General features: G+C 42.5%; 1 protein-coding gene across 1 annotated transcript in view; it reads left to right on the top strand.

The window, feature by feature from the left end:
* The window catches only part of MOCOS (molybdenum cofactor sulfurase), a 177728-nt gene that overhangs the window by 48615 nt on the left and 104399 nt on the right, over positions 1-24714 (top strand). The window contains exon 6 of the mRNA XM_026041857.1: positions 14273-14914. Within this exon, the coding sequence (XP_025897642.1) occupies positions 14273-14914 (642 nt within the window). The remainder of the gene's footprint in view (positions 1-14272; positions 14915-24714) is intronic.

The following is a 24714-nucleotide window of genomic DNA, read 5'->3' as shown; positions in this document are numbered from 1 at the left end:
TTTTTTTTTTTTTTTTTTTTTTTTTTTTTTTTTTATGTTGAGTACTTTTATAAGAGTTTGTCTTAGTAGTTTCTGGCTGTTCTCATTAGTGCATTTCCATGGTTCCTTAGATTGAGAGAGTGGATGATGTAGCTAAGTTTCATAGTTAAAATGAAGTATTTTGGGTCTCTGGAAAGCTTGTTTTCTTTCATAAGTAGCCTTACTTTCTTTCATAGGTAAGTACATGTTTGCTGATTGTGAAACACTTCAGATTGGAGTGTTGAGAGAAGAGAGCTTTATCAGGTAATTGGAAGTGAGCAGATCTGCATTCTCACGCAACCTCTACACGATCTTGCAGGTGAATCACTTCTACAAAAATTAGCAGTTAAAATCAGTTTAAAATATAATCAGTTTTCAATTAAAAGAAACAAGTTACTGACGTGAGCTGTTACCAAAATCAGTTGGTGGTAGGTCCATTTTGTGTGCGCCTCAATTTCAGGGCAGCTACCAAGTCAGGTACGCAGATTCTTTGTATTTTATTTGCATTTTGGATTGTGTTTGAATATAGGAGTTAAGGTTATTGTGCTTCTGTTTTTACTTGGCTTGTGCTGATGCCTCATGCCTACTGTGGTGGTTGGTGCTTTAGGTGATGTCTGGGGAGGTGGTCTGCGTCCCAAAGGAGCTTTTATTTAAGCACAAGACATGGGACCACAGGGACAACATAAGAGAACATGAGGGATCCAGTAGACAAGATTGCTAAACATGAATAATATCTATGTCYTGCTTCTCAAAAGAGCATTTATTCTGGAAAGTAGGGATGGGTTGTAAGCAAGGCAGCCATAAATGACTGTTCTCTTCATGGTTATTTGCCACAAGCTTTCCTGTTTCAAAATGCATCAGAAAATAATCAGGTTTGTGGACTGGAGTCAAAAATCAAGAACCTGGCTGTGAAACAGAAGTAGCAAGGTCACAAGGAGATACAAGGACAAAAGACTCTCTTTAATACAGTGGAGACAGGAGAGCCCCTTGGGGGAGAACAATGTGGTCCAAGTGCCTAAGAAGGAGACTGTTTCTTACAGCAGAAATTGTAATAGTTGGGAATGGGATGAAGGAATCGCATCTCAAAGGCAGAGGATAGCATGTTAAGGAAGATGGATTATGGTGGAAACATTGCACTTGTGGACAAAGTTTTCAGGCTAGGTCTTGAAAATATTATGTAAAATCAAGTAAATTTAAAGCCTTCAGAAAAGCTCAGAGGGATTCAAAAAGTAGTGATTCTTAGAAGTTTTTATTATTCATTAATCTTGTAAGAACTTACAAGATTATACAACTTAGCTTGTAAGAACTAATGGGAAGAAATGGTTCAAAGAATATTGATCATTTCCTTGAGGCAAAACCTGAGACAAATAGTGTCATAAATGCCTGAGTTACTCATGCAGCCAGTCATTAGGCAAACGTTAGCGCCCGCGTGGGGTACAAGGAGTTTATTGAGCCTCCGTGAGGCCTCCAGCCCCGAGCTAGGACTAGCAGGAGGCCCGAGCCCGGCTTTCCTTGATCCTGTGGGCAGTGACGGAGGGACAAGAGCAGCAGGGGAGTGCGAGCGCTCTGCAGATGCCTGCGTGCTTCTGACCCGGCCTTGGGAGCAGCGGCTGGCAAATACCATGCGAAAGAGGCACCTCGGGGGCAGAAATGTTAAATTTTCTGTCACTGCTCAAAATRTTAGGTGAAAAGGCTCATTGATTTATTGTACAAAATGAACATACGATACCAGCTGCATATCACGGCCTAAAAAAAAGGCCCCCTTTAATAGCAGCTCTGATGAGCATAAAAGACTGCAACTTTGTGGCAGATCTATTTTAGATATCCTTTTTCTTCCCCCAGCAAAGTTATTGAGCAATATCTAAGAACAAGAATAAACTTAATCCTTACCGGAACAATAAGGCTGCAAAACAATCTCCGTGTGTCTACATTAAGTTTTACAGACAGCATACAGTGGATATCACAGAAGTGTACCCTGTTTCCTTGTSTCAAATTGCTGGTGTATTAGTTTTGTCAAGGGAGCAGACAGAAGCTCTACTTGCTACTGTCCATTCTTCTACGTAGCATTTCAGATCCTGTAAAGGACCTTTGGTTTATTTATGTGTATATCTCCCTAACTGAAAGGATTGTGTTTGTGCATCCGTGCAAAATATCAAAGCAGAACGCAGTGACCATTTGGGGGAAATCTGCCCCGAGCTTACCTGAATTCTCCTTGGTTTTGCTTTACCTGCTCTGCCTAATAGTGCTGTGCTGTCCAGGGCTCTGCTGCAAGCCTTGGCTGTGCAAGACATGCAGTGTGGCCTGGGAAGCAGAAGGAGGTCAGATCCATCCCCGAGTTCTCCATGTGCAGCATCTCTCACCGCGGGATCCTGCGGAGGACTCCTGGGGGTCACCAGAATGCCAACACCTGAACAGCAGCGACGTCTGAACGTTGTGCCTGCGCGCTGCCAGCCTGCACCGAGAGGAGATGGGATTTTGAACCTTGCTTTTTGTTTGTAAACTCTTGCCTCATCTGTTAATATTACAGTAATACTGTAGATGAAGTGTGAAACCAAAGGAGACACTTTATAATTTTGTAAAAACTTGCACTTTTTACATGATTAGGAGAAATTAGTGAACGTCGGCATTTGGACAATGATTAGTCTTGAAAGTTATGTTTAATGAAACGCATGAGCTGTGAGATCTAAGTAGATTCTTTTCTCCATAGTGTTTTTATCTGTGTTTTGTAGATGCAGAGGCCTCCACAGCAGGAAATGCATGCAACGAAACAAATAGAAAATTCTCTATGAGAAAACCATTACAATTGGGCTCTTCCTCTCCTCCTTAATTGGCAGCCTGCTGGCAGCAAGAGGGCCAGTAGCACTTTCTTTTTGCTGCTTGACCTGTGGTCAAACAAAGATGATCAGCATGGCTCAAAAGTGAGCACGGAATTATTGATCTCTTATGGAATTGTTTTGGTGTTTCGGAGATGTGAAGGATTTGTATCTTTGAGGCAAACAATGACAGACGGATGCGAGGAGTTTGCTCTCTCAGTTCTCAGCTCGAGAAGTTATTTAGGTAGGTCTGTGACTTCAGACCAGTGGAAAGCAATGGGCGTGCTGAAGCGTGGAGGGTTGGAGATRTGTTTAAATACACGAGGCCTGAGCACCTGGAAATCTGCAGTGGTCTTGTGCTGCAGGTATCTGCTGCCAGCAGTCCCTTTGTAACTTCACTGAGGTGTTGTGGGGACAGCTGCTGCCCGCAGTGATGAATAGACAGGCCCGGGGCTGACAAGCTGGGGCTGCAGGAGCTTCTGCGAGAGCTGCCAAGTGGGAGGGAGGCGGTGAGGCACACGGTGCCCTTCCTGCTTCCAGGAAAGGAACAAATCCATCAGGAGCTCCATGAAGACACGCGAGGACCCTGCCCAACATCTGTTGTCTGAAGCACGGGTGAGGGAGCGCGCCGCGGCGGAGTCTGCTTCGTGAGCAGCCCTGCGGTGGCTCGGCGCCTGCCGAGTTGTGTACAGCTGTGTCCTCTGTGGAGTTCTGCGTTAGTACAGGGGCTGGGCAGAGTCACACCACATTCTAGATCTGAGGCAATTCATTATCTGTAAATAAAAAGGGAGGTGTCTATCYTTTTTATTCTTTGGTTGGATTCTGAGACCTGGCTTCTTATAAGCRGTGTGATACTTTGGTAACAGTGGACATCTAACCAGCAGTGCACACTAAATGTACACTAAAAATGGTGCTGATGGTTTCAGTAGGAGGAAATTTTTCAGGAGGAGCATAGTGTGCAGAAATTGGTAAACATTCCTCTAAATCTGTAGTGAACTCGCTAGGATAGAACAATTCCCTGAAACAGAAGTGTCTGCTCACTAATTCCCTCTGCTTCTGCTCAGTGCTGGTGGGACCTGGTTTGTGGTAAAGAGAACCATTTTGCTCTTGGCTAGCAGCACTGAACGGATTAGCAGAGATATCACTAGGTTCTTTTAGAAGAGATGATGATGGTGGTGCAAAATAGAGGTGATCCTGCCTCTAACTCCAAGCATGCAACCACAGCAGACTGAAGTCCCAGTAGTCTTTCTACAGGGGCAGTAAGGTAAATAACATGGTAAAGCAGATGCTGAGTGCTGATACCCAATTCTCACCTTTAGCTGATGAGCCTGTTCGCAGCTCTCTAATAAACAGCATGAGTGGAATACCAAGAAAAACGGTGGCCAAGGCCTGTCTGAGTTGGCCCARGTGCTTGGGACAGGTAAAGGTACCTGCTTTCTTACAGGCTTTGTGCAGTAGGTTGTCTTAATGCCTTTACTCTGTGGTTCTGTGAAAAAGAGTTGTGTAAGGGAAGGATAAAGTTACAAAAAGCAGAATGACAGAAAGAATGAGAGTAAATTYAAAAATGTGCAGGTAAGTCCTTTCCAAAACCCTGTTTAAAAATCTTGCATAATGAAGAKCCCAATCGATCTTTAATATGAATAAGCAATAGAAACATAAAATACMTTTCCCCAGTCATATTTAATTGTATTTAAACCTCAAGTAAGGCTGATCTGGAAAGAGCCACTCGGCTTTTTAGGGTGGTCTGCTTACAGTTTCTGTCTTTTCTTGCTAATACTCATAGGTGAGTTACCTAGGTAGCATTCTTGATAATTATGCAGCCACTTTTGTGAGGGACTTGCAGTACTTGAGTTGCAGCCAGATGGTCTAGASAGATGATTTCCAAAAAAAAAAAAAAAAAACCTAAAAATAAAAATTGCCATAGCTAAAAAGATGCAGCACAGTGGACTTCCACACATCCCTCTGGTGTTGACTGACCTTTCAAAAATGGCTTCTGCAGCAAAGGAAAAGCTTGTGTTTTTGGTGACAGATTCTGGACAAAATATGAGTGAGGTGATAGTGATCTGGGAAAAGCTCGTAATTATTTATTCTGTGTTGGTAGTTTCATTTCTTTATTTCTGGAACTTTCCCACGACAAATGGGAAAAGAAATATGCTGTTCTTTAGCGTGGCTTGTTATCCAACAAGTAATTTCTCATATCATCCTTGTTGCCAGCAACCTATTCTGAGATTCTGCAGTTAAGAGAATGAGCCCTTCGATAGGCCACAGGGTATTTGCTAAGCTTCTGCTTTTGGCTTTGAGAACATAACCCTTAAAATGAGTTTTCTAGCCCAGGATTGCAAGTTYAGTATTTGCTTTTCTAGAACATTTGGTAATCGCTCAGACTCTCATCCAGGCAGATTTGCTGGGCTGTTTGCAGAAAGTGATGCGCAAAGGGCATGGACCTACACATCATGAATGTATGTAGAACTCTGAATAAATATTCATCAAATATATGCTGCACTTTTCATTCTGCTCGCAGCGATATTAGATGTTACCAGAGCTAATATCAAAACATGAGAGGGGGGACGGAGCTTTGGAAAAAGTGCTGACACGGTGGTAGGAATAATTTTAAAGCACACAGAGCAGAGAAGGCAGCAGATTTTATCTGAAAGACCTTTGTAAGCTAAAGATCTTGGAACTCTGCTCTTGTGCTTCATGGCTCTGAAGTCGGACTTGATCCAACTGGAATTTGAGGCCAGGGCTCCAGGAAGCAGCTTTGGCAGCTCTGTAAAGCTGATGTTACTGCTCTCAGCCAGTYCAGTTTGAGAAGCGATTGCTTCCACCACAGAGTAACTCAGAGGAGGTTTCTGGCTTTTATGGAATAAAACTTTCCAGCTGCTAATAGAGCTTTCCAATTTTGATGAATTTGTAGAATGCTGAGATTCACTAAAGTAAGAGGGTTATAGGTTAAAACTATGTTTAGTGCAAGATTTATTCTCTCAATTACATTTCTCCCCAAAGGGTTTCATCATTGTACACGGTAATGTGTGAATGTGCCCTGTCTTTTGTTTTAGCTTGAGTGTGCTTTCAGGACCTTTGGATCCCAGCAGCAATAAATTCCAGAGCATGCTCCTCTTTGAAAGTGAAGTTGATCAGGGAGAGGGCTCCCTCTTTTACAGTTGGGAGTGGAAAGCCCCCAAACATGTATGCTGTTGGGAATTAAATCAGTGCTGTTACTGTGACTATTCATTTGGGTGCACTGTGTACAGACAGATTTATCAGTAGTAAGAAGGATAGCTAACTCTTATGCCCTGTTTAAAAAAAAAAAAAAAAAATTGAAATTTTGAAACTAGAAAAACATTCTTAGTGGGTATATTGGTAGTGGGTGTATTGCATGGTATTGTGAAGTTAGTCAAGGCTTCATTCGGCCATATCTATGCACACATGAATAAGAAGAATGAGTTTCCCTGCTTTTGTTAGCTACAGATGTGCAGGTGTCAACTCCAGTGTTGAAAGGCTGCAGTGCAGATTCCAGATGTCACCTGAAACATGTTACTTTACTTCTACTTGTTTTTTTTTCTTTCTTTTTTAATGACCTTGGTACCAGAGATCAAAAGGGAGAATTACTGTTTTTGCTCTAACTATTTAACTATTTTTATTATTCTATTTTAACTATTTKAAGCTATTAATCATCCTATTCAAAATAATCTCCCTAGGAAGTCAGACAGGAGGAGGTTTTCCCATTCTGTTTTTTGCTTGGGAACTTTCGTATGTTTTACGGAAGGGGATTTATTCTCTAAAAATTTTTTGAACTTAAAAAGTTAGCTTTATCRCTATTTTGAAGGAATGGTCTGGGGGTCCCCTCTCTCAAGATGCTGAGCCTCCTATTGCAGCTGGCCAGGCCATGTCATCCYGCGTGCTGCGTGATAGCCATTGGGCTTTTAGAGGATCTTCTTCCGACCAGAGGTTTCCTGCCACTTTTCGATACCTGGGAGATCAGGAACAGTCTCGTGAGTATTGCTCCTTAGCCGCGGAGCTTGGCTTCAGTGGAGCTGCAGGGGTTCACACCAGGGACGAATCTGCTTTTCACAAGTTGTTTCCCCAGCTGTGTGGGACGTAGTTGTGTTTTGCATTGGATTGTGCCTCTGATATCAGGATTCCTGAGCTCCCAGAAAAGAAAGTACTAGAAGAGGAGAAACGCAAGGCAGTTCTTAGTTTTTCTGGCCAGCAGGTCTGCAAGATGAGGATGGATGGCAGGAAATTATGGCCATTAGTACTCCTTTGGTTACATTTGATTTCATGAGAATTTTTTTGCTGCCAGGCAGTACAAATGTGCTTGCAAACTGCAAGAAGGAAAGGTTAATTAACATATATCCTGTGAAGTGAACTTTCTAATTAATAGAGATTTTAATTTACATCATAATTAACTAATTGGAGACTTTAAACAGCATTACTTAGTTGGAGTCTGTGATTCCCATATCCATTTTGTTTCAAACAGAACGATCCTCTAGCAATTATGGGAAAGACAATGGCATGCTACAGAGTATTTCTCTTTGCCCTCTTCCACATTTGCAATAGCTGGTTCTTGAACTTGATTAATATATTTTTTCAATTAGTAGAGCAAGAGCATTTAGGCACCGCTTTCTTGATCCTGTGTGTTTTAACTGCCCACTAAACTCTCTTCATTTCATTAGTTTAAACCGTAAAGCTTGTGACCTCCTTAAAGTGCTGCTGTTTGTTCCTTGTTTCCAAAGTGTGCTTGTCATCGACTGCAAGCAGGTTCAGTTTTAGAGACAAGCCGAGAGTCACTGGCTTAGCAGTCACTGCTGCCTTGTTGCATCCATCATGTGTGGAGCAGCTTCTCCCTCGGCTGCCGGGAGCACGGGAAGCCCGGCAAATCCCTTGCCAGGATTTAACGTGAATGAGGTGCAACCTGACAGGCAGAGGTAGTGTTCCTGTGTGAGCACACATCCATACGTAATTTCTGGGAAAGCTGGAGGCTGCTGTGAACCAAAACTTGGACGTGTCTCAGGGTGAACTTGCCTCATGCTGGCATCTTGAATGCTCTGAGCAGCTCTGCAGCAAACCTCAGGCAGAAAAACCTCTGTTCTCGCATGTTTTTGTGGCTGAAGTCACCACGATGGGTTCGCTAACATTCACAACGTTGGGTTTTCTAGATCACAAATGGTTGGTTAATCTGCTGTTGCATCAAACTCTGAGGCTCCTCTTCTGCCTTTGGGTGCTGGCTCAGCCCTTTGCGTCCTTTCTTCTTCTCCTGGGGCTGATAGGACCTTTTTCAGCTTTTGTGTGAAATGCTTCATTCTTCTTCTCTGAAAGCCAGCCCAGTGCAAGGGTGCTTGGGTGGGCTGTCGTACCCCGTGGCAARCAGATGGCCAGCAAACAGCGGCCAGATGTCTGCCAGGCTTTGCTCCAGTGGCTTGTCACCCGAGCAAGGGGAAATGCAGACTGCCACCATGGCTTGCTTTGGCAGGGCTACCTACGCCACGGAAGGGAAAGCTTTTGAAGGACACCACTAGATTTGTATAAGCTCTGAGTACTGTAAGAGCAACCTGAGGTGGTTTTGGACTAACACCCTCATCTAAACCACTCGTGGATAAAAGCACAGTATTTGAGAAGCAACCCTAGATGAATGAAGGTCTATTTGTGTGCGAGTGTCTGTAGTAGTCACTGTCCCCGTGGTAAGTGCAGAGCCTCCTCCTTCCCGTGCAAGCAAGGAGATCCCCTATGGTTCTGGGTCCAAGCGTTCCTGAAGTCACTGTGGTATTGCTACAGAGGCATTTCATGAATTGCAAGACATTTTCCCTTCTTCATCCTTTTTTTTYYTTTTTTTTTTTTCCTGCAGTAGGAAAGCATTGACTAGGGGAATAATGATTTGATAGCTCGCTCATCGATCATGCTTGAAAACTGGCAAAAAGGAGAATCTAAGAGGTAGGGCTAGAAAGGGGTCATTTCTGTTTCTCTGGTCATTGGGCACCTGAGTGTCCAACATTGCTGCTCTAAAGCCCTCCCGTRTAGTGGAACATGCAAGTGTTTTGCCTTTGGCTGTGCCCTTTCGCCCTATTTTGCAAAGTGAATTTTTCCCAGAGGAACAGGATAATATTGGAGTCAGAAATGCTATACATGTTGACCAGTGATATAGCTCATTTCACTTATGGTTGATGTTTTCAAGATGAGGATCGAAGATTTATTGGAAAGCTGTTCCGCGGCTTGGAGCCATCAGGGGGATGTGAGCATGGGGAAGGTGAGTCTCTCRGATGCAGCCATTTGGCTGCAGCTCAAACAACAGCCACGGAGTCTGGGATGTGACAAGTGTCACATTCATTAGTTCAGCCTGAACCAAACTTGTAACGTAGGTCAGGTCAACCGGCCACTCAACTGCCTGGGACCGCCGAGTGACTCCGAGGTGAAGTGCTCAGGTGTCCGTGGTGGGGACGCGTTAAGGAAGGTGAAATGAATTCGCCCTGATGCCCCCTTCATTTTCCCCTGTTCCCGTGAGCAGGGTTTGAAGTCTGATACAGGTTGCTAATAAAACCAGCACCTCTGGCTGCCTTGAGCGCTCCTCAGCACTGGAGAGCTCAGGCCTTCAGAACTGCGTTGTCTGGGCTTACGGAAGGCTTACACCAGAAATCTATGCTCTCTGCTAGGTAAGAGGGGCTCGGAAAGGGAAAATACAGTGCTGTTACTTTGTCGGGGGCTCTTGTGAGGAAAACACTGTGATTAAAAGCTTCTGAAGCTGAAGCTGCCCTAGACAGCACTGTTGACTGAAGCAATAGGTATGTTACTCCACGTACAAAATCTTCCTGTGGGGTTTTAGTCTTGCATCCTCATGGTGACTATTAAAATTGGCTGCATAAATGATCTGCATTTTAATACATGTGTAATTTACAGACTAATTCAGATTCATTAGAAGTTTTCAGTTTCTCCATTAGTTTGTGCAAGTGGAGTTTGTAGCAGTTTGTTCATGAGCATCTCTGCTGTTTATGACTAGCCTTCTGTAACTGGTTGCCTACATTTGGCATTATTTTTGTTTCAGTTTCTGGTCTGAATGACTTGAATATTGGCTGGTGAATAAAGAGAGTTTCTGGTATAAGTTTTCAGAGTCGTGTGTCCTAGTTAATGAAAATAATTACTTTGACAGACATTTTCACAACTCTCTGGCAGGTGTTTGAGCTCTAGAACAAACTGAACTGACTGATTTTATTCACAAAAAATTATTCATGAAGTGGTTTTGAAATCTTCTGGCTGTTGATCCTTCCTTTCCACCACAGAAGAACAGCTATTTAATTTCAGTCGAAATTAATCAGAAGTTTAGGAATTAGAGACTTCTTTGTCTCTGTTTGAACAAAGCATGCCACAGTTAGCCTGCAGGATGGTGTTTCATGGTTTTCAGATTCTTTCCCACTCTTTTGCTATTCAGCTGGTTCGTGGTCCTGCGATACCAACCAGAGTCTCAGTTTGCTCTGTCAGTGTGTGCAGGGTGCCACTCAGTGCATGTGCATGGGTGCTTTGTCATGAAGGTCAACACTTTTTAATCATGATGTGCACTTCACGTAGGTGCTGTTCCTCGCAGCACCTTTTCCATCAGGAAGGTGTCTGCCAGCCTCTAAAGAAAAGATSTTTTTGTAAAGATTTACTGCTAGCTACACAACTCTATGCTGCATCTTTTCAAAGTTTCTGTAGAGCAGCATATGGCAGCATAGTAAAATTCAGAAGGTTCAAGCTAAGCATCCCTCAATACAGCCCAAGCTTAATACAGGCCCAGGATTTCTGGGCCTAATACAGGCCCTAAACATCCCTCAATACAGGCCCAGGATTTCTAAACCTGGGGGGATGTGGCAATAGAAGGTTTTTATAATAAGTATTTTTATAGGTAAATGTGCAGCTGAAAAAAAGGAACCCTTATACAGCTAATATAAAGCGCTCTTTAAAAAGTTAAACAGATAACTGTCTTTAAACCTTAAACTCTTGTTACAAATGTAGTACTTAAAGTGAGGCCTTTTTTAGATAAGATCACCCACTAGTTAGCAGAATAGTTGTACTCTTAACATTTATGAATCTGTATAGTCCAAATAAAGATATGAAAACAAATATAAGGCATGAAAATTATAAACCACATGGCCATCTTTTCATCTTGCCAACTAGAAGCTGAGATGTTTGCATAAATTGGATTAAAACATGTAAGAAACCAAATSCAGCTCCAAGTTGTAGCTCGTCCTCTGCGTGCATCACGACTTCTCATGGAGAGTGAAATCCCTCCAGCTCAATTGCTTTTGCTCTGCTTATTTTTCTTTCCTGGCGTTGGGCATAGTGCAGCAAACATATTAGTCTGACTTAAAAATTCGACTCATTGACAAGCAGTGGAGCCGGAGCAGTTTTCTGAAACATTTAGAGACCCAGAATGTAAATAAGAGCCTAATGAGATTCACAAAAGCACCTACTTCCCATTGAAGTTGTTTAAAAATCCAGCTTGGTTGTTTCTCTTGCTTTAGGAATGTAAAAGCCTTTGGAAAAAAAAAAAATAAAAATGGTTCTAATTCACCCAGGCACTTTTGAAAATGTTACCCTAAAGCTTGATTTGTTCATATGAAAGTCAGTTCTTAGTACTGAACTGAACAGATAAATACATCAATGTTATTTTTTTGTAGATTGATTGCAAAATTGTTTGCTTGTTTTTAAATTAAATGATTAAAAACTAAACATAGTTAAAATATTTTATTTCCAAGGCATGAGCACATGAGTTTTATCGTGCTTATTTGTGAGTTAATTATACAGATGTCATTATTTGAGGAAAAAAAAACCCCAAACAGTATTTATTCTTTTGTAAAGTTGTGAAGTTAATGACAGAAAATAACCAACTGCTCTGTGAAAATGCTCCCTGGGTCTGTTACTCACAGTTAGGCTTGAGCACATAAAGCCCAATCCACATTCCTGCATCGCAGCTCTTGTCATTTCGCAGTCTCCCTTGGTCAAATAAAGTACTGGGGTGATTGAGTGTAGTTCCTCTGGAGAAGCACGGGTTGTTTTTCCCAAGGAGAAGCTGGCGTTTTGCCTGGCTCTGCCTCAACTCCCGCTCAGCCTGTGGCACGAGGAGGCCAACTGCTCAGGAGAGCAGAGGAAACTTAGGAAATAGGAGGGGGCAGGCTCGGCAGGGGTTTGCAGTGAGGTTTTTATTGTTCCTCTCSTCATCTTGGTGTGAGGAAAAGACACTGCATGTTAAGGGCTTGYTCCTGTCACCTGGAGTTTTAGCTGCAAAGGAATTCTCTGTTTGSACGTACCTGCCAATTTGTAGTTTTAGTGTTCACGGGCACAAACAGATGAAGAGTTTGATTTTTTTTTTCTTAAACTTCTKTTTTCTTGGAATTGTACAACCTTTTTGTAATTTGTATCACTGCAAAAATTTCAAATCCTTTAGCACATTAAAAAAAWTGGATAATACACATGAAACTGTGTCTGTAGTTACAAAGACTTGTAAAAATAAACTAATAGTCTATAGGGGACTTGTACATCTTGCTCTGTCCTTGCAGAATAAGCACCTTAGGAATCTTGTTTTCCTCCTTTTCTATATCCAGGTGAGTGAAAGGAAAGGAGAATTAAGGCAGAACGGCATCATGCAGGAAATTCAGGGCATGGCTCCCAGTGGTTATCCAACTGAATGCAGCAGCCTGTCCATACAGTATCCTGTTCTCCCCATCTTCTAATGGACCATCAAGTGGAAAAGGCTGCTTTCTCTGAAAACATTTCAGCTTCAGAAACGTTTTCCAGAGCTGGGAATGCATGGCAGATCAGTTTGAAAAAGAGCCTTCTGAATTCTTCCGAAGAATTTTCTTGAAGCTTGCAAAGCTTAAATCTGTGGCCTGCTGATGTCTTTTTTTAAAAGCATCAGACTGTTACTCTTCTGTGATATCCAGAGGAAAAAAAWTGCTTAAGAATTGCACTGCATTTCAAAAATTGACATTTGGAAGTACAAGTGATAGGTCTCACCTGAGTTTATGAAGCCATCTGTTGCCTCCTATACTTCCCAGTACAATAAGGTCATCGGTATCATTTCAATGTGCCTTTGTAGGTGGGTTTTTAGTCCTAATCACCAATATCACTGCATTTTTTTTCTATTCTGGTGTTCCATCTTTGATAGTTGCATTCAGCTTACCACTTTCTGCCTGTACGGTTTGTGTTTAGACTGTGGCAGTTATAATTTTAAGGCATTTCTCTCTAACATCCTAGAGTTTATGCTCTACTTTAGTTTTATTTGCTGTCTTGTGCACCCAAGGCARTGTCTCTTAGGTGGCTGTGTACATCTGCCGTTAACATTAGTGGAAGGGCTATAAATTCATTCAGAGAAAGTTGATCAGGACTCTAGGTAAGACAAGTGCCTGACCTGAAGCTGCATCTCCCCCTCTGAAAAGACCTGGTGAAAGTCTGCCTTGTGCACTGCCCAACTGCCATAGATACCCAGGGTAACACAGGTACCAAAAGGAGCAGTAGATGCTGGTTCACAAAAGGCAATTCACAGCAATCTTGAGTGCTGTCTAGGCATCCTTGCAGCATACACATCCCAAGAGGTGAGCTTAAGTAAATTTTCTCAGCATAGTTCATTGGAAGGCGCTAGGTTGCTTCTGATTTAGGATATTCTTTTGTGCTACAGAGATGACAGCCTTAGGTGGACAGTCTGCGTTCGGTTCCTGTTGTCAATGGGATGACCAAGGAACAAAGCCCTGTGCTCTGGTTTCCCTGCAGAATCCACTGGTGCTTAATTATGGTGCCTGGGTTTGGGGTGGAATCTGTTTTTGACCAAAAGCTACAATAGCCCAACAATCTAGAAGTTGAAGAGGGACGGGAATTACATGCTTGAATGGCAAAACTAACATATTACATGTTCCTGGTCAATAATAGCATAGACCAGACATATTAGTCTGTTTTAAACTGAACTGTTGGATTTGAATGCAAAGTTCAGCTATATACATAGCAGGTAAATATCCTCCCTGTCCAAATGGCTTGCAGAAGCTTTTATTCACTTCTATATAGCCTGCAAAAGAGCTGGGATACTGTGAAGCTGCAGATGATTCACAGATGCTAACATCTGTACAGGGGACTCTCTTATTAAAAGTTTGCAGGTGAAATTGCTCATTCTGATCATGTGCAGGCTTAATTCGGCTCCCACTGGGGATTCACGCTGACCACTGTGTTCAGAACCTGCCTTCTGTGTCAGCCACGTGCATTGCAGCATCAAAAAGATTCAGTGATGGGCAAAATAATTCTGTTTACATTTGTTCAAGTTTATTGTGCTGTGTGGGAAAGTCATTTGGCCAAATCTGTCTACTTCTATCCAAACTGGTGTCAGAAGAGATGAATTTGTGCTAAGGGAAGAACAAAAGACAGCACCTGGCAATAAAATAATTGGAAAATTCAGAAAATAACCAGATCTCTGATTTTTTTTTCAGAATATTGCAACACTTCCACACTTCTGCTGAAGATTACACCGTCATCTTTACTTCTGGATGCACAGCTGCACTTAAACTGGTAGCAGAAGCATTCCCTTGGATACCTGAAGGCACAAAGCAGCCCAGCAGTCGGTTTTGTTACCTGACTGACAGCCACACATCTGTTGTGGGTATGAGGGGGATAACTTCCTCAATGAATGTGTTATCTGTTCCAGTAAAACCAAAGGAAATGTTGTTATCAGAGAAAAACACGTTACCACCTGAAGAACAAAACTGCACGACGCCTCATCTTTTCTCTTATCCAGCTCAGAGCAATTTTTCTGGTACCAAATATCCCCTTTCATGGATACACGACATAAAATCCGGAAAACTCTGCCCTACTGAAATACCAGGGAAGTGGTTTGTTCTGCTGGATGCAGCTTCCTATGTAAGCACTTCTCCGCTAGACTTAGGAGTTCACCAAGCTGACTTCATCCCCATCTCCTTCTATAAAATCTTTGGATTCCCTACTGGTTTAGGAGCGCTACTGGTAAGCAACCGGATCGCCCCCTTCTTGAGGAAAAGCTACTTTGGAGGTGGAACTGCAGCTGCCTACCTTGCAGGAGAGGATTTTTACTTCCCCCAAAAATCYATAGCTGAAAGGTAAGTCTTTGTTTAACCGACCAGGTCGGGGGATTGCTGGTACTGTTTCCTGGAGACAATTGGCTTTGCTTTGGAGCATGCAGGGGGCTGTGACACGTATGCCTGTTTATGTAGTTGGTGAGATATTTCATATTTGCTTTCTTCGTAATATTTTCTTTGTCTTCTRAACGATCCTGCTTCCATGCCTCATCTAGTTTGTCACAACTGATAAAAATATAAGGGTTCCCAGTGACATGAAGGTYGGTCTCTGTGTTTTATATTTCCATTTAAGGTGCGTCCCTGGAACTCGTTTGTTTTTGAATCTCTGCATGAGGAGCAGTTAGGCCAGGGCTTATTACACACTGGAATGAGCCTTAGTGAAAGTGGAAAGTAAGGTCTGGGTGTTCTTCTGGAAAGGTGGCTCCCTTTGCCCTCAACAGGAGCTGYGTCCCAAGAATGCACCCAGGAAGATAAATTACACAGGACAAACATTGGTAGCGAAGCCGTCCAGCAGAGGATAGAGGCTRCCTGAAAGAGGTCTCACAGTGCATAAGGAAATGCAGGGCCATGAATAAGTTTTCCCATTGCCTTGATATATTGGACTGTCACTCTTAATAGTGCTTGGTCACTCTTTCCCCCTCATGCCAGCAGCAGTTTATGTAAAGGCACTCAGGGACCTTTGTTCCTGTCTCACATGCAGCACATGTGCACAGTGGGGCAAACCTAAGGTCAGCATTTGCCACTAAGCAATAGACCCGGGGGTGACTGGAGGTGACAACTAAATAAAGTTGGTCAAGCCTTGTGCTTGTTTATGGATGTAACTAGCACAGTGGATGTATGTTGAGCAGCACAGAGGCCTGGCTCTCCTGTGCTCTTTGTGTCTGTCCTTTCACTGTATGGTAGGATGCATGGAGATGCTTTGTGTGTGTGTGTGCCTCTTGTAGCTTTATGTTCCTAGTGCTGCTGCATGGCCTGGGCTCTGGACTGGTAAATGCAGTGGGGCCACAGCCTGGCTGCCTTGTTGGAGAAGGATGTGCAGGGTTGCTGACTCGGAAATCTGTTYGGGGACCCTCCAGTTAATCTTTTCATTTAAAAATAAAACCATCCTCAAAACATTCCTGAACTCTGTTTCTGGCTTCTCAAACYAATGAGGTTTTGAAGTGGACCAAGACCCTCACTGCAAGTCAGGATKAAAGGGCACAGAAATGACAGGGTCCTAGAGTGTCCTCATGTCACCTGCAAGCCGAGGAGCAAACCTTGGTCTCTTGGCTCCAACTTTTGAGGAGCACTTCTGGAAGTAACTGATACACAACTCCCGCGCTTGTAGATAGCAGATAAAAACACCTGAAATACGTATTACATCTCAACATCAACTCTTTCAAAGGTTGACCAGTTACAAGTCCCTCAGGCATGTGAGGCTTCCACTGCTTTCCACACAGGATGAGAAGAGGGCCCTGCTTTCACTTATTTCCACTACACACTTATAATGAGGGGAATTTGATTGGATTCCTCAGGCTAGGTGCAGGACACCTGATCTCAGTGTTGGGGCACAAAACTGCAGTAGCCAAGTCTCACAGCTGGATGTGGGGCTGGCTCCTGTTACACACCMAAGTGTCACACACAGTTTGATTCTTGCATATGGATAAATATTTACATTTGTCTTCAAATCCTGGGGTGATTATTTGAAAGTCTAATATTTAAAAGTTCATCTTTAGAACATTGCTGATGCTGTGTGTAATTCCTAATAATTCTTGGAGGCTAGAAATCCTGCTCAGAAAGGCTTGAAGTTTTCAAAGGTAGGTCAAGCATGAGGATCATTTCTTCCTTCATCATACAGGTTTTGTGGGTTTTTTTTTTTCCCTACTTTTTTTCATTTGTTTTGCTTTTTTTCCCTTTCAGAGGTTAGGAATTTTTGCTTTGCTTTAAGGTGTCCCCTTTCAGAGGTTATGGGTTTTTGCTGTGTTTTAAGGTGTCCTCCTGACAAAGTGACTAGAAACAGAACTACTGCATGTCAGATGAGATACCGGCTCATCACATTCTCATGTCAGCAGTAGCTCTAGCCAGGTTTTATCCCTGCCAAAYGGCAGTGCGGGGCCTCCAATCTTGGAGGTGTCCAGACCCACCAGGACAAGGCCACCTGCCCCAGCTTGGCCTGCTTGGATAAGGGGTTGGGGAGGCGACCTCCCGGGGTCCCTTCCAACCTCCGTGCTTCTGTGTCATTCCAAAGGGTTGGCTGCTTAAGAGCCTTCAAGCAAACTGGCTTTGCATTAACATGGGGAGCAGAGCGAGGTGTTTTGTTCTGTGTGGTAGCTCATGAGGAAACTGAAGCTCTTGGAGCCAAGTGCCATTGGGAAGCAGGGTTGGAATACGGGCAGGCCTGGAGCCCGTGGCAGGAGCGCTCCGTGTGCGCGCAGAGAGAGCGCGGCGTGCCTGGGAAACGCCTCCCTCTGAGGCAAGGTGAGCCTCGAGGGGAGCTGTGAACGAGGTGCCTTATTCCTTTTTCCTTCACCGGACTGTCCAAGCTGTTACCTTTCCTCTTAATGGATGCASCTTTTGTTGGTGTGCCTTGTACTATATCTTGTTTTTGCTATAGAAATTACACTATCGCAGACTCTTTTAAATTCCTTTACTACGTTAAATCACTTCCAAATTTTCCCATTTCATGGCAGTAGCCAGTCTTCCTATTGCTATATTTTCATCCTTGTATCAAGCAGCTTGACAAATTATTATTATCATTCACAAATCTAGCCTCATTTCCCTTGTTTTTTTTTTCTGCGCAGCATGAGATAATAAACTAATATAATTATATATAGTGAGAATGCAGCAATAAAATATTAATCATCTGCCCTATTTTTCTTATGTGGCAGTGCAATTCAGAATCTGATCAGTCTGGAACTTATGACTAAGGGAAAAGAAGCCATTATTGGTAAATTGGAAATCCGCACTTTAATCTGTGATTCTGCAGTAGGCAGCTTGGTGCCTGATTCTTTGTTTTTACTGTCCGAAAGTATTTTCGAAGACTTTAAAAATCTAGATAGCGTGACTTTGTCCCTGCCTGGTTTTAGCGGTTCTTGCCTCTCTTGCTTGAATGATTTGACTGCCCCAAAGCCATGCCCAGACAAAATCCTTAGGCTGGGTGACGGTTCCAGGATCCCTTGGACAAAAAGCTGGTCTTTCTGACTGAAGTTTTCTCTTCAGCTTTACTGTGAGCTTTGTCAGCACAGCAGGAAGGAATTAGAGGACCCAGACGGTGGCAGGTGCTGGTTAATTCCTCAGAAACGCTTCGTAGTGATGCTGAGAAATCACCCAAGAGCCGGGCTGCCCGCAGGAGTGCAGCCCTGTGCACATGCCTGTGTTGAGGTCTCACATCTGGCCACCAAGCTGGGTGTTAMGGGCGAGCCAAGTCATAGTTGCAGAGCCAAGTCTGCGGTTGCTTCAGTGTACCAAGTGGGGTGAAATGTCAGCTCCTGACTAATACTTTTTGTTCAAAGTGTTTTGTTAATAGGCCACCTTCCACTGCTTTGTGGTGTTTGAAATGTAAAGATATCCAAACAGGACCCCTTGCAGGGGTGGTTTCCAAGTCAGCAAAGTTCTTGAACATACTTTTAGGCAGACGTGCTAAGGTTTGGATGATACTCTTGGTAAGTGGTAGGGACCTTCATTTAATCCAACTGGCATTTACATCATGAGACCACTTCTCCACTTGACAAACTTAAGCCGTTGACGGAGGCTTCAGGTCAGAGCAGCAGCTCGTCTCACCTCCCTCTCTTCCCCTCCATTCACTCTGTCCCATGGACATGACAGGTTTTAAGCATCTGAGTGATGTTCGAGTGCAGCCGTGTAGCAGACGCACACAGCTTCTGTCCCTGCTTGAAGGACAGGTAAAGCACTCTGCTTTCCAAAGCTATCATTCAGTTAATTTTGACACCTACCACATTCACTTTAAGACAAAAAATCTGAAGAAAACAAAAAAACAAAAAAAAAAAAAAAAAGGAAAAGGGGATTAGTGTTTTCTGAGTAAACGTAACAAGGTTCAAGTGACCTATTGAACTTTCTCTTCTCAGCATGAATATTTATAGCTATTTATGCTTCCTGCAGCATAAATAGCTGCAGGAAGATTTTATACAGTCTGTTTTTTTTTATCTTAGAAAATCCATGGTGGCAGTTGACCTGTTGTGTACTTTTCTACCAGATCTCACTACAGCTAGCTAGCTTTTGGGGCATTTGATACAGAGAAAGAAATCAATTTGTTTTTAAATCCCACCATAGCTGTGGGTGAGTTTTCAGGTGGTAGCATGCGTTTTAATACTCAAAGTTGTTATTATGTGCAATAATGAAATTGTTTTATTGCCTGAACACTCAGCATAGTCAGAATGAACTGTCCATTGAAACCATACAACAGTGAGATGAATTTAATCCTCCGGGCATTGTTTTTAATCTTGATTCCCCATGGGATTCATCCTAAATTGCTAAATCTGAGATAAGCTGCAAGGAAGGCTTTACAAAAATGCCTGTAGAGTGCCGTTACAGACAGGCAGCCCCCGGCATATGAAGCGGCCTGTAGCTATGACAGCAGCAGACATTTTGGGAAGACTGGATCCACTTCTGCCCTGCTTCCGAGGGGCACACTCCCAAGCTGTGCAGAGTCCCCAGGCACAGGAGGCAGGTCCCTGGAGGACACGCAGGGCTCGGAGCTGCCGATCTGAGGGAAAAGCAGAGAAGTAAGCTTTTTAGGCCTTGTAAGCTTTTTAGTAGTATTCAGCAAACTGAAGTTAATAAAAGCCATAAATTCAAAGCGCATTTAAATTTTTGAAGTGTACAGTGGATTCTCTTACTTGGAAATAASTGGAACAAAATTAAGTACATTTTTTCTTTAGGTGCCAAAGTCTCATTGAAAGCCAGCCAGTGGCAATCATGTGCCTAACGTACTGTTTCTGTAAAGCACATCAAGCATCAATCTGTATCATTAAATATCTCCATTTCAGCAAAAGACTGGCACCAAATTAATGAGCTATAAAATAAACCTTATAAATTGCTAGGGAGCTGCACCAGATTTATTTTTAAATAAAAGAAATAAATCTAGATCTCATCATCAAATGGATTGTGCTTCAAATAGAAAATGCTTTGAGGTGATAGCGAGGAAGAAAGGAACCCTGTTACATGCCAGAAGCTGATTTTTCCCATTTGATCCAATGGAGCAGTAGTTCTGGCTCCACTGGGACGTGTCTCAGTGGCCACGGGGGCTAGTGAGTTATTATGGGACAGCTTTGCTCCGGGGATGACTCCTGCTCAAATCTGGCATTAAGTCCCGGCTCTAAGTCTGTAAGAACCCTTTCTAAACTTGCCTCAACRGGACTTGGGATGTTACAGCTTTTGTTTTCTAGCAATAAATATATTACACAGCACTTTTAATGTGCTTTGTAGATATTGTGTTTGGGAGTGATTAGCCTGTGTGATATATGAGGAGTAATAACCATCAGTGGCACAGCACAGAAATCACTTGYTTCCCTTCCCTTTGGTGTTTGTACTGTGTACCCAGATTATCTTGGTACYAGCATGTGAAAGGGTGAGTCTGCCTTTTTGACCCAAACAATATTTACAACACGCAAGCCTTGTTCAGATAATGTTAAGGGATTGATTTACTTCAAAGCACAGGAATTAAAGCTTCTTTCTCTGTCTTTTTACCTCAGGCAGTTCTCAGGAGCAGGACTTTGTGCAAATACTCCACGGTATCCTAGATAATTAGTGTAGGGCTCTTCGTTTGACTCCTGAAGCCTTAGAGACCAAAGTGTGAGGTAAGAAAGACATCCTGAAGAGCTGTAACTAGTATCGTGGGGTCAGCTTTGGTATTTAACATCGTTTTAACGTGATCCTTACGCGCTGCAAATCCTTCGGCGCGCGTGTGAGACGTTTTGGCCACGGTGCTGAGGTGGCGTTGCGGAGCCACAGCGGGGCCTTGGAGTGGCCTTAAGGGCAGCGGAGCCGCGGAGTGAGGGCGGCAGCGCCGGGATTGCGTGCAGAGGCCCCGCTCCAGGCCATGGGCAYGGCCTGGAGGGTCGCCCCAGAGCGTTGGTTTGGAGGGAGGGCCTGGTGGAAGGGGCAGTGTAGGGAGGAAGGGACCAAGCTCTTCTCAGTGGTGGCCAGTTGACAGGACAGGGGTAATGGGTGCAAACTGCAACACAGGCAGTTCCATCTCCAGGTGAGGAAGAACTTSYTCACTGTGAGGGTGCCAGAGCCCTGGCACAGGCTGCCCAGGGAGGCTGTGGAGTCTCCTTCTCTGGAGATCTTCCCAACCCGCCTGGATGCCGCCCTGTGCCCCGTGCTCTGGGTGTCCCTGCTGGAGCAGGAAGGTTGGACTGGATGATCTCTAGAGGTCCTTTCCAACCTCRAMYATTCTGGGATTCTGAATCTGCAGAGCTGTGCTGGCTGACACGGAATAGCCATCAGTAGCCTGCAATTCGGAAAAGCGTTTAAGCATCTGTTTAAGTCCCTATCTGACTCTGAAACCTTTCTGAACATTCAAGGAGGACTTCTGTTTGTGCTCCAAGTAGAGCAGTTTTATACTAATCGCAATGCTGTATTTTTGAGGGGCTTTTTTGGAAAAAAAAAAAAAAAACAGGAATATTTACTTTGTTGCTTCATAGCAGGCCCTGTGCCTCTGGTATCYGTGTGGGTTTGAGTTCAGGTGTTCATTTTACAGCGGGAGAGATGGGGAGGTAGGATGGAGTGACTGGTAGTTTAAACTGTTAGCTGAATGCGACCAGATCTAGTGCAAACTGGGAGGGGGGGCAAGGTTGCTTTCTCTTAGTTTTTTTTTTTTCTTTTCCTCTTTAAAACGCAGATAATCATAATAAAATGAACTATACCCCTTTACCCTAGACATTGAAACTCAGGTTGAGTCAGGAAATGCCTGATCAACCATGAGGGAGCTCCACTTTGACCCTCACCCACTGACACACTAGGTGCTGTGAGCTGATGTTAACCCTTGGTTAATATTATTGATAAAAATCAGTGGTTTTGGCCAGGTGTGCACAGGCCTCGGGGCAATGAGCAGATTATACAGCTGCACAGGAGGAACCTGAGAGATGCTCGTGCATCCGTGTGGCAACCATAACGCACTTCCAAGGAGACATTCCCTTTGCTGGGAATGTTCAGAGGTGAGTTCCAGACCTCAGAGACAGGTCTYATCATTTAAGAGAATACACTTTTTGCAGCCTAAATAAAGTCAGAATACAGGCCAGTGAGCTGAAATACCCCTTAAGGACTGTCTGTTAATAGAAGATGCACAACAGTGACGTATTATTTAATGGCTCCRACAAGTCTCTTAGGTGCTACCAATATTATTTTACACTTTATTTATAACKAAGCTGCTAAGATACCAGATTTTTAGAAGTTTAGTAGACACCAGCTGCATAGCAGGAAGAAGAAACTGTATAAAGATAGATAGTTGAAATGCTTAGGTGATACCAGTCAGAAAAGTATTTGAAGATTACAAGTATAGGCACGGGTTTTAATTTTTTCCATCTCTTTACTAATCAAATGTATGCAAGAGTGCATCTGGCAGTTGAGCTCTTGGGAATCCATGAAAGAAACATCTACAGGCTTCTCAAATAGATGCAATTCAGAAGAAAAAGGAAAATATTGATGCTCTTGAGAGGATGAAAAAAAGCAAAAGCAAAGCTTTAGACTCTTCCGTGACTTTTGCATTTTAACAACATCTACTGAAACAGGAAATACTCAAATCTGATTAAACACTTGGCTGTCGCATGGTCAATTAAAAAATTCAGAGGGGTTCTCTATCGTTATTATAATCTATTTTTTTCATATCTAGGCATTTATATTATCAAATAACATCTGCTATGGCTTAATAACTGTGTCAAATGATTGTAATAGCTTTATTTGGGGCTGAATTTTATGATGAAAGTTTGAGAATTACAGCTGGAAACTACATAACTTTAAGGGATTGCATCTCCTATTTCATGTCTCTGTGGCAGATATTTTGCCATTATGTTTTTCAGATAGCCACTCAAAGGGGCTTGTTATTTGGATAGCTGTGGTCCAAAGCTCATAAAAGTTTGTAATTTCCACTAGATAAATTGCATGTGTTTTCTTCATAACATCCACTGTTAAGAAGTGATTAGTGTGAATCTAACTCTCCTTATCWCTCACTGGCCTAAATTAGCAGTCTCATGATTGGTCTTTTGTTAGCTAAGTTAATATATTATCAGTTTACGTGAGAAAAATGGCACCTTCTTTTTCAGTAGAAGTTTTAGGCTAGTCTGTCTTCTTGGCAAACAAACAAACAACAGCAGCCCTGTAACAAAAGCAGTAGTGAATGTTTTTGTTAAATTTCCTGATTATCAGTGTACTAATGAATCCAGCTCCTTTGAAGTCCTCATCAGTATTAAACACAGCTATTGTTCATGTCAGATTACATATACATCTTGCTTGTATATCTATATTTCCTCTACATGGTCTTGGTGTTACTCAAAAAAAAAAAAAAGAAGAGCCACAATCATGGATAATGTTGAATTTTCTGTTTAAGAAGCAGAAGTTAAAAGATAAACTCTAAATGAACTTTTCTCAACTGAAGTGTATACATACAAATAAAAAAGTATAATCCTTCACTGTAGAATAGTAATATGTGGAAACCAAGTTATTTCTAATAATCTTTTAGTGATAATGGTTTAGTAAACTTTTTTAATGTTGGTTTAACTACTGTATTCCAGTTATTGTTTGAATTATCTCAGTGTGACAAAAGTCCTTCAAAATAAGATTTTAAACATCAACAAATCTTATTCTTCTGCTAAAGATATAAATATATAGAAAGATATACAGATATATATAGAAAGATATAAAGAAGTAGATATCATACTTAGCTATATGATTTCTCTCTTTTTTTGGACATCTCAGTGTGAAACAATCCCTTCATATGTAGCCATTCTACCAATATTTCTGGGTTTCTACAGCTGCTTCAGAGAAGCATTCTAAAAAGCAACCTGCCTGCCATTAGATATTGATGCTCCTCTGGATTACCCACATGTTCCTTGGAAGATCCTTTTGGAAATTTGCTTTATGATCTGAGCTCAGGTATTTTCTCACAGTTATTTTTGTATATACTCATCCTAAACAGTGTTTCCTATAATGGAAGATCTTTGTGGAGCCACATTGATATTACTGTAGGGATCTTGCTTGGCTGATCCAGAGATTCCTTTCCTTAATCTCATTATATAGACACTGGATTTTTTTGAATGTATTTTTAAGTATCTGCATTAAAAAAAAGGAAACACATGACCRTATTTCTGAAGGTATTACATATTTCACAACTAGTGGCATATTTCACTTCTAAAAATACTCTAATGGTGCCAGAGCCTTTGGAAAAATTGAAATCTTGCTGTTTCAGAAAAGCGTTATCAGGCTCATTTGTTGAACTTTCAACTTCTCGTTCAACAAGTTGCAATTATTTCATGAGAAATCATTGCTTTTGATGACTTCTCAATGTAAAAACCTTGGACTTTTTATACATAACATTCGGTTGAACCTTCAGTGATTACCTTTAATCTAGATGCAACTTGAAATGCATGAATTCCCGGTGATTCTGTGTCAAGGCATTTCTAGTCAGTTTTCCTAGGCATATTGCTGGAGAATTTGGGATGGCGGAGGCGGGAGGGAGGCAATCTCTCCAGTTGTTTATAAGAATGACTCACGGCATTTGATCATCAAATATGATGATTAAATTAGGTCAGCAAAAGTAAGCGAAAGTAAACAGATAACGAAGYAATAAATCATCACTTCAAGCAGTATAAATTCCAGTTGTATCC

This window comes from Nothoprocta perdicaria, unplaced genomic scaffold (assembly GCF_003342845.1).
Source record: "Nothoprocta perdicaria isolate Ctin4 unplaced genomic scaffold, notPer1 scaffold_297, whole genome shotgun sequence".
NCBI lineage: Eukaryota > Metazoa > Chordata > Aves > Tinamiformes > Tinamidae > Nothoprocta > Nothoprocta perdicaria.
This window is presented reverse-complemented; position numbering and strand designations above follow the sequence as displayed.